We start from the raw sequence: 10,322 nt of genomic DNA, 5'->3' as shown, positions 1-10,322 counted from the left end.
CTTCTCTCTAATCTTACACTGCTAAATTAGGGACGGCTAGCGCAGATAGCATTCGTGTAGCTTTGCTCGAAATTAAAACAAACAAACAATCCGACGATGTCTTTTCTGTAGATTGATAAAAGATAATACACTTTATAAAGTCTTTGAAGATGTTCAATGAAATATATTAATACCACACATAAGATGGTAATGTAAACGATTTTACAAGTTTAGGATACACATTTATATTTCACCCTTTTTACTATAAAAACATGTTAAATAAAAGATCCTTCACATCTCCAAAAATATAAAAGGATAATTGGATTTGAGGACAATCTACAAAACAAAGAAATATAAAAACACTTGCCCAAAGTTTCAATATTAAACACTGGTGCTTCTCAGTAGAATATAAAAACACGACAACTTTTACACTATAAATGCAATACAAACAATTATAGTTAATATAAGCATAAGAATATTCATATTCTGAGTACTGGATGTTGTGACTGTGTAATAAATAATCAATAGATATCCACTATAAAAGGGAAACGTAACACCTACTGCCTGTAAAGTGTAAAACGTATACAGGATATTTTTACAATTTACCTGTGTGAAGTGTCTTCAAAATGTTTATTCGTATTACTTAGAATGTGTAAGCCATTTTTGGGACCCATATTTTTCATCTAGAATTTGGTACGTTATCTGACATCATATTTCCTAATTGCAGGTGGTATTGTCTAAGTATTAATGATTCTCACTTAGCATATGAGAAGTTTCAAAAAGTAAGTTTGCTTCTTTAATATTTTCCATTAGTTAAAGATATTTCTAACCCTTTATAGTGTATAGGTTTTCCTCACGGTACTGTAACTTCCACTCTATATCTAACGAATGTTATGTGTCTCTACTACTGACTACTTTACAGGTTGTGTAATGGTTACACGGTATCCAATGCTGTAAGGTATACAGAAGTATTCTGAAGACAGTCTATAAACGTGATCTACAGAAGTATCCTGAAGACAGTCTATAAACGTGATCTACAGAAGTATCCTGAAGACAGTCTATAAACGTGATATACAGAAGTATCCTGAAAAGAACTCACACATGCTTAAGTATCCTTAAGACAGCCTAAAGACATTAAGTCATTGCTGTCAATAAACGGTACTTTACTTCGAGTTCTTCATTTCTAATGGCAGTTTCTGACTCAATTTTACTCACTGTAGGCAGAAACATATATCTTAAACACCATGAAGCGGGTTATATTGCTAAAAGAAAGCAATATAAAGTTTGTGCTTAAAAATTCTATGCTCAATACATTTACATTAATTTTAACAAAAGCACAATATTTAGTTAATGATATTTAATACGGGTATTTTTACCTTGTTGTAAACAAAAAGATTAAAAGTGTACCTACTTTTAAATGACACATTTCGAATATACTCTAAAAGCTCCTTTCCAGGGGGCGCTGGAAACATGCCTTCACATCCCATAAAGTACTCACAGCGTTCTTTTATCATGTGGTGTAGTGCATGCGCCATGGCATATACAGCATCAATTACAAATGGCACCAATCCTTCTTGTTCGTATTTATCCAAGGTTTCGGTTCCTATGGATAACATTACAAAAATCTGAGGAATGAATGAATTAGTCACAATATTATTTTTTAAATTCAGGCAATTTAAAAATTATAACTACATATCATTGGTTTTCTATAGTTTTCGTTACGAATGACTACAGAGGAAAATGATGTTAAGTCACATCTCTTCATTTGTTTCGGCACACTACTTTGGGAGAGAAAGAAATATTTAAGAGGAAATGCCAGCTAAATAGCAGCTAAATACAAGAGGAATTAATTAACTCAGGAAAAACGATTGTTCGAACCTTAAACTTTCTATTTTGCTACAGAAAATAGGCGGGAAAAACTTTAATTGTACTTTACAGCAGTAATATCCTATTTCGAATGCTAAAGAATTAATTGGAAACAATTATTCTGTTGGATTTCTGAGTTCCTGCTATTTCTAGCAGGGACAAAAAAGTACACAATTAATGTTTCTGAATGTATCAAAAAGTCATTCAGATGTTAATTATTAAGGTATTTTTTCATATTTCTTTAGCTTTCGATTTCTTTAACGTAGATAAGACTACACAATAGAATAGTAGATTGATTTTTTAAAAGCTTACTTCTTGTTAACTAGTTAGAATGACATAAAGGGTTGAGGACGTTGTAGTGAAACGAAAAATATCCAAATCAACACAGCCGATATAAAGTCAGGGTGGTGGGACGGAATGTATCAGAACTACATTTTCACATTGTATGGCGTTACACAGGTAATGTGATGCCATCTAAAACTGATAGTTTTGGGGAAGAGTATGTAAGAGTTCTTTCCGACGCAAAATATTCATACAGTCACGCAGATAATAAAGATGTCTTCAGATCGGGAAATTTGAATTTGGCATTGGACAACAAAGAAATATGGATCAACTTGGAGAGCCAGAATCATCCAGAAAATTACCTGCAACATGTCGTACTCCATCCGCGATAAGTTAAGTACTGCATCTTGTAATAGACGAGAATCCACGAACACTAAGGTCACGAGCAAAAGCCGTCTACATGTCGACAGGGTATGGTTTCACGAACATAACTCTTCTAGTCATAGCTCCTATTCAACTGTCACATACCTCAAGCTGCTGGAGAACCAAACTGGTATTCTTGTTATTCCAGACGAAGACATACCGGCCTATAGATTTCAGTGCGATCAGACTGTTGTAACGGGCGCGGGAAAACTGTCGTCCTCATACTATGAATAGATTATGAAAAGCATGCAAGAAGCAGTGGTGTGCTTTTGACATGATAGCTTTAAGACATTGCAAGTGATACTGTCAAAATGTATGAACGTCAGATAGAGTATGATTTAACGTGGCGACATGGACTATAACGACGTAGTGAGGCTTCAAAATAGATTTATCACAATATACTTAACCCTTTGTAGACCAACAAGTCAAAAAAGCAAGACCTTTACGAAAGCGTTATATTTCATGAAAATTAAATTCATATTCCAAAGCTTATTAATTTTCTTTAATTCGTAAAACCACGAGTTTATGTGTAATGGATACGCTTAAACGTTTAAAGCAAATGTTAAATACGATTATTTTAGTCAGTAATGCTATATTTTTTTCTTGAATAGCAAAGTACATAAAATCTTTAATGAAATTGTAAGGGCACCTAAAGCCGTTACGCTTCTTTATACGATAAAAATTCATAATACAAAACCTTGAAAACAATATGAGAGCTATAGAATAAAAATGATCGTGCAATACTGAACTTAATAAGGGCTAGATAACCTAATGAACCAAGCAATGCAAGATAAATACAATGGACTTTACAAAGCTGGATAAGGATAATTTGTTTATATGGCTTCTTGTAGTGCTTCAAAATGGTAAATAGCACAACCATTCTTTATCGCAAGTACTCTTAAATTAACTTAATTTTTTGAATGAGCAAATGGGTTTCAATATACCAGATGCGGTACTAATAATACCAATGGAAACATAAGATTAGCAGCAGTATGAAGTTTTAGTTTATCCTATTTCCACGTAGCTAACAGAGAAAACAGACTAAACATCATTGTTGATACAAAGATCTCAATTTTGTTCAATATAGCAAACCTGTGTTTGTAAAACCTCATTATTTTATACTACTAACGTTAGAATGAAACAGGCAATTAGAGAATGCTGAAAGCTGATATCAAGAGGCTGTGGAGGAAAGCTTGAGAAAAAAAAAAGTTTTGTAATACCAATTTTGATGTACGTGGTATACAAATTTATTATGTGGTTTATACTTACCTGTACAAAAGGCAATATCTGCGTAACCGTTGTCAAATTTGCAATCAAAATGCTGCTCCCAGAACGGTTTAAACCACGGATTCCTTTTGTTCATCTCTGGTCTCAAGGATTTGAAGTATCTATTGAAGTCTATTGAAGAATAAAAAGATCACAAGTACTTCATGTACCTTCGCCACTTTAAACAACACGTTTACATATGCTTTTCTATGCTAAACACCTTAGGCAGATATACGTAAGGATAATATCAATTCTACGTGCCAAATGGATCTCTCGTAGAACACAATTTATATCTATAAAGTATACGTTTCAAGATATCTCTTAGTACAGATTACCTTGATTTCCAAGCAAGAAATACAGACTATACAGCCAACTACCTTTATAGATCAGTTATGCTAGGTAATTCTAAACACATTATTCTCTAGTTTCTAAATGCGTTAACTAATACTACTGTATCGAATTTCAAGAAAACAAACTGTTTTCATATATATGATCTGTTTACTGACGGACTTGATTCTTTTCTTCTTCATGTTGTATTGCAACTGTCTATTAAATGTTAAAGCACAGCCTCCAGGGAGGATGGGTCTTGAAAGAACTTGGCGCTGAAGACCTCATTTATTGCCTGAGGTATTTTTACCCGAGTGACAAAAGGATTAAACGTACAGGATTACAACAGAGATGAGGGCATGCTTTCCATAATCGATTTACCCGGCTATATTTTGACGTCAGTTTGAAAACAGTGATCGCAAGTTATATGCTTTTGTTGGAAACAAAGAGAACGAGAATTAAGAGACTCTGAGTTTCAGAATTTCAGAAACAACTGCAATTATTATGTTTTAACCACGATGATTAGGAGGTAAGTAACGATTAACATTTTATGAATGATTTCAATATAAATGTGATTTATTGCATTTGGAACTATACTACATTCAACTAATGAAGAAAAAAAAAAGAACACGAAAAAGTATTTATGACAGGCGTTTCCATGCATATATTTAAACATATTTTGAATTGTTAACAGTGAAATATATTGTAGAAACCTTCCAAGTTATTATAAGTAACTATTATTTCCTCAAAATTTTCCCTGTAAAAAATTTGTATTGTTTACACTTGTGGAAAATTCCTCAAGATGTGTCACTCAAACACGCATTTGACAGATTTATAGGTATGTATAAAACGAGAGAACTTTCAAAATAAACAGTATCATTGAGAAACTAGTAAACATTTTCAGAACTGGATGCCATGTTCTAAGAACAAAGCAGTATTAGTCTATCGTGTTTGTACACAATGTATGGAATATTATTTTGAGATTCAATAGACTTGCTTTTTAAGTGTTCCAAAGACATATTGAAACAGCAAAATGCGCTTTACCTTTTATTTCGTTCCTTTTTGGTAAAATTGTAATAGCGCCTTCTGCCGCCATTTCTTGGTACCTGACTGGATGTGCTTTAGCACCCCAACTATCGCTTCCTATCCACTGAAAGTGACCTATTTTACCTGCATCTATTGTGGCCGCAAGTAGTTTTCTATAAAAAAATACAAATATATTGATAAATAAAGGGATAAAAATTACGATGATAGACGGAAATAATAACAGATAAATAACATTTGTAGAACGAATCTCGGATCGGCAATATTTGATTCAAAAGAGGTAACTTTACATTAACCCCTCAACCATGATATAGTTAGCCTTAACCCTATTGTATGCTCCACATTAAAAATATGAAACGTGCCACATAAAATCCACTCTTACCTACAGTTATCTTCGTCCACGAACAATACCACACCACGAGCACGAGGTTTGGTGCTCAGGTTTTCAACAATTCGACTAAAATCTTCTGATTTTGAGTTTCGAGATATTTTTTCGGACACAGCAATGCATATTCCTGGATAACAGAAAAAAAAACGGCTTTAAATAACGAAGCGTCGAATTAATCAGATTACCAATCTGAAAATCCATTGTTTGTATAAAATCTGGTTACTTGGTATTACATGATATAGTGATCAGATATTTTATAAAGGAATAAAACAAACAAACAAAAAGGACAGTATTTTTTTGCTAATGTTACAGTAGAAATATAAATCAGCGCATTATCGGACTTTTGGTATAATATAGTAGATGTACAAGTATTTATATCACCCTTGATATTTGCCGTTCAGAGTGAATTTGTTTTAAAGTTCATCATGCGAAATTAAAATTTTTAATATGGTAATTTTATAGGTTAACATTTATACAAGCAGTTTAAAGTAGCTGATTAGAAGAGAATAATTCATAAATACCTCCAAACCATTTAGAAAAGTTTCGTAACATAAAAAATGGCGACTTGTATCATCATTGTATCATCATACACACATCAATCCTAAGTTGTATATAACGCTTAATTGTAATTATTTGAAAATATTCGAAGACATAACTTTTCTATACGTCATGAACATTACATTAGTAAAAACTCATTTATTGCAGAACATACATTTGACGACCAAAAAAAGTTTACGAATAATATCACAAAACTTACTGGATGCTTGAAACTACAGCACGTTTATAAAAATCATATGGTTGAGAAAACTTTCAACATACATATCTCCCATCACTTAACCTGTTGTTTTTTCTCCGGTGATGTCTAAGAGGATTTAGTGTTTGAATGAAAATAAGAAAAATGGTCCTTCAGATTTTACGTTGAAATGGATAATATAAAAGAAGCTGCAACTAAAGGAAAAAAGAATGCATCGACATAGAATGGTCTAAGTGACTTAGAAATTGACTCTCAGAAAATGAATTAGTTTTCTATTTATTATTTTTACACCAAAGTTTCTTTTGTTTGTTTGTTTTTTTAATTTCGCGCAAAACTACACGAGGGCTCTGCGCTAGCCGTCCCTAATTTAGCAGTGTAAGACTAGATGGAAGGCAGCTAGTCATCACCACCCACTGCCAACTCTTGGACTACTCTTTTACCAACGAATAGTTGGATTTCTCCACGGCTGAAAGGGCGAGCATGTTTGGTGGGACGAGGATTCGAACTCGCGACCCGCAGATTGCGAGTCGACCTCCCTAACCACTTGGCCATGCCGGGCCTACAACAAAGTCAAGCCCTTGTTGAGATGTTGTTGTGGAACTTCACCCGAGCAATACATGAATAGTTTATAGATAATGTAATGACAAGTTTTTGAAATAAAAGAAAAATAGGGACTAGCTGTTTTTTGTTACTTTATTATGTTTGAGAAAACATAAAAATAAACATAAACATAAAAATGGAGCTGGCACACTAAAATACGTTTTTCAAAATATTCATATATTACTGGAGCAGTTTGTCATTTATTATCTAGTTTCAGTATTTGTATATTCATAAAGTCTTTAAAAATCAGAATGGTTTCGATTTCCAAAATGTTGTTTATATCTTGTTACCTAGTTACAATACTATATGCCAACAACCTGAAAGAAGGTAAAACCTTATCTTCACGAAAGTATATTTTATGGAAATTAAACTATTATTATATCCGAGTTTATTAATATCTTTAGTTTAGAAAATTACGAGCTTAGATGTAATTGAAACTTTGTGAATAAACGTTGAAATGCTTAAACAAATAAGAATTCAATCATTGTAGGAAAACTAAATAAATGTTTAAAAGTTCAGTTCCAACGAATTAGCTTCATAAAATACAACTGAATGTTTAATCAAAGAACGAAAATATTGGCGTTTGTGGTTTTAACATCACATTAAAAATCATTTTAAATAAAACGAAATGTTTTATTTCTATTTTTTTTTGTATAGCAAAATGTATAAAATCATTAAGCACATTAGAGTTGTCTAAAGCTTTTAAATTTCCTTAACAGACAACAATTAAATATACAAACGTAGAAAACAATATGAGAATGATAAAATAACAATTATCATAAAATATTGTACTTAGTAACGCTGTATCATAAGATGATCCTAATAACATTGAATAAACAAAATATGTTTAGTAAGTCTGGGTAACACAATAAACATGTCAAAACTGAGTGATATAATGAAGTGTACTGAATAAGGTTAAATAATACAATAAAATTAGCCAAAGCTAATAACAGTTGGATCACAGACAGAGCCTAGTAAATCATAAAAAAAACAGAATAAAACCAAAACTAAAACTGAATAAATTCAATGAGTTTAGTAATACTGAATTACAAAACGAACATAAGGTTGGAACATATAATAAATTTAGTAAGTGTCGTAAACGAAATGAAACTAGAAAAGCTGGATAACATAATGAACTTAGTAAGTGTTGTAAACGAAATGAAACTAGAAAAGCTGGATAACATAATGAACTTAGTAAGCCATATAAACAAATATGAAACGAGAAAAGTTGAATAAACACAAAGAATTCAGTAATGCCAAATCACAGAAAGAACATTTGAGGGCTGGATAACATAATGAAGATAGGTGCCTGATGGCTTTAGGTTAGGTGGGTAGAACAGTGAGCTTGATAATATTGGACAACACGATGCATTTTTGTAGGTTATATAACACAATGCACATAATAATTTTATTAGAAATATAATAAAATTAGCTGGTTAACTAAGACAGTAGTATTAAATATAAAATGAGCTTAATAGACTGGATATCACAATGCTGTTAGCACTACTGGATAACAAAATACACTTACTAAGTTACTCACAGTAATATAAATAAATAGTTAACCATATTAATGTAACATTAGGAGTATACGATTGAATAGAAATGTTAGTTACGTGGCAGTAACTAAAAAATACAATTATTCGTATTTATGTTGGTTAACTCATATTACTAAATAGAATATTTACCATAACCTTTGAGAAATCACGTCTTACGACTTCATTGTTGAATTTTAATAAAGTTTTGAATGAAAACCATAGTATTTTTATATAAAAAAAAGATGTTTTATAGTGAATTTGTTTTTATGCTTTTGTATCCTGTTGGAATAAGACGCTACCTAGTTATAGCTTTGTTATCATAGTTTTCAGTTACACATCATAATATTTACTGTCTTTCAACTGTACATTTATTCTGATCTAAGATCGTATAATATTGTATAGCTTCTGTTCTTCCTTCCCGATTTAGAATCATATTATAATATATGCTGTCGTCTATTTCTTTCATCCTGTCTGATCCAAGATCTGTAGCTGATGTATTCCCTTCTTGATTTAGAACCACTATACACTGCCTTCCACTTCATCCATTCTCTGTGATCCAAGGTCAGATAATATTCAGAACCACATTATTATATACATACTACCTTCCACTTCGTCCATTCTCTGTGATCCAAGGTCAGATAATATTCAGAACCACATTATTATATATACTACCTTCCAGTTCATCCATTCTCTGTGATCTAAGGTCAGATAATATTCTATAGTTAATGTTCTTCCTTCTTGATTCAGAACCACATTATTATATATATGGGCTTTCCTTTCTTATATTTTGATTGATTAAATCCCACGTTATTTTGTTTTTGCTCTCATTATGATAATTATAATTAATTATTTTTCACTTTAATTTTTGTTGGTTAAGATATGGAAGCTTCTTAAGTTTTTATCTTTATTTGTTTATTTAATAACCTGCTAATTTCAGTTGTTTCTATAATTTCTATAAAAAATATCTATTTTCTAATATTTCCAAACATATATGTTTCTTTGTAAACTGCTCCAGTTAGAAACATTTTATTTAGACTCTATGCTCTAATCGTAAATAAACTTTCCTGATAAAGACAAAGATGATAGTTAAGATGAAAAAAAATTACACGAGTGAAAGTTTTTGAAATACACTCTTTCCACCATCATCAGCGTTTTCTGAGGACAAGATTTATTAGTGGAAATCGACTTATGTAAGTTAAATGTTTTTCCTTTTTAACTATCATCTTTGTCTTTATTAGAAAACTTTGCTTTCTCCTTTTGAAACTATAAACTATTTTTTTTTAGTTTTAAACATTACCTGCTTTTTGAGCTAACATCTTGAAATACTCTATGCCTTTCTCTCCGTAGTCGCCATCAACAGCAACCGTAGACACATAATTCCAACCCAACTTGAGTATGACGTCAACCATAGCCTGAGCCTGGAAGTTGTCAGGAGGAACAACTCGTGAAAAGTAGCCAAACCTTGCTTTATCGCTGAGTTCAGTACTAGTAGAGGCGTAACTTATCTGCGGAATCTGTAGAAAGATACAGTACATTTGCTAAAATAATCTACGAATTTCGAACTGGTGTATTTAAGTGTTTTACACTCACAAAAATAAACCTATCGTTCTATAGGTATTTGAAGAACTTGTTTAAACAACTCTATTTATTCAATCTACGAGTTTGTTTTGTTTCTTTTTTGTTAAACACAAAGAAACACAATGGGCTATTATACTGTGTCCATTGCAATAAATCTAACTTCGAAATTTAAGCCTTCAAGCTTACCGCTGACCCACCGTTGGATCAATAACTTAGGAAATAACCATAAACGACTATTTAGACTGTTTATGAATAATAATGATACATTCAATATGTACTA

The 10,322-nt window shown here is 31.8% G+C and overlaps 1 protein-coding gene across 2 annotated transcripts in view; it reads right to left on the bottom strand.

Annotated features, from left to right (window-relative positions):
- The window catches only part of LOC106460754 (metabotropic glutamate receptor 8-like), a 116,805-nt gene that overhangs the window by 11,235 nt on the left and 95,248 nt on the right, over positions 1 to 10,322 (bottom strand). For both annotated transcript variants that reach the window (XM_022387530.1, XM_022387531.1), the window contains exons 2-6: positions 9,762 to 9,978; positions 5,570 to 5,702; positions 5,188 to 5,342; positions 3,820 to 3,948; positions 1,391 to 1,582 (exon numbers count right to left, since the gene is read on the bottom strand). In XM_022387530.1, coding sequence (XP_022243238.1) covers positions 1,391 to 1,582; positions 3,820 to 3,948; positions 5,188 to 5,342; positions 5,570 to 5,702; positions 9,762 to 9,978 — 826 coding nt within the window. The remainder of the gene's footprint in view (positions 1 to 1,390; positions 1,583 to 3,819; positions 3,949 to 5,187; positions 5,343 to 5,569; positions 5,703 to 9,761; positions 9,979 to 10,322) is intronic.

The sequence above is a fragment of the Limulus polyphemus genome, unplaced genomic scaffold (genome assembly GCF_000517525.1).
Source record: "Limulus polyphemus unplaced genomic scaffold, Limulus_polyphemus-2.1.2 Scaffold829, whole genome shotgun sequence".
In the NCBI taxonomy this organism is placed as follows: Eukaryota; Metazoa; Arthropoda; class Merostomata; order Xiphosura; family Limulidae; genus Limulus; species Limulus polyphemus.
This window is presented reverse-complemented; position numbering and strand designations above follow the sequence as displayed.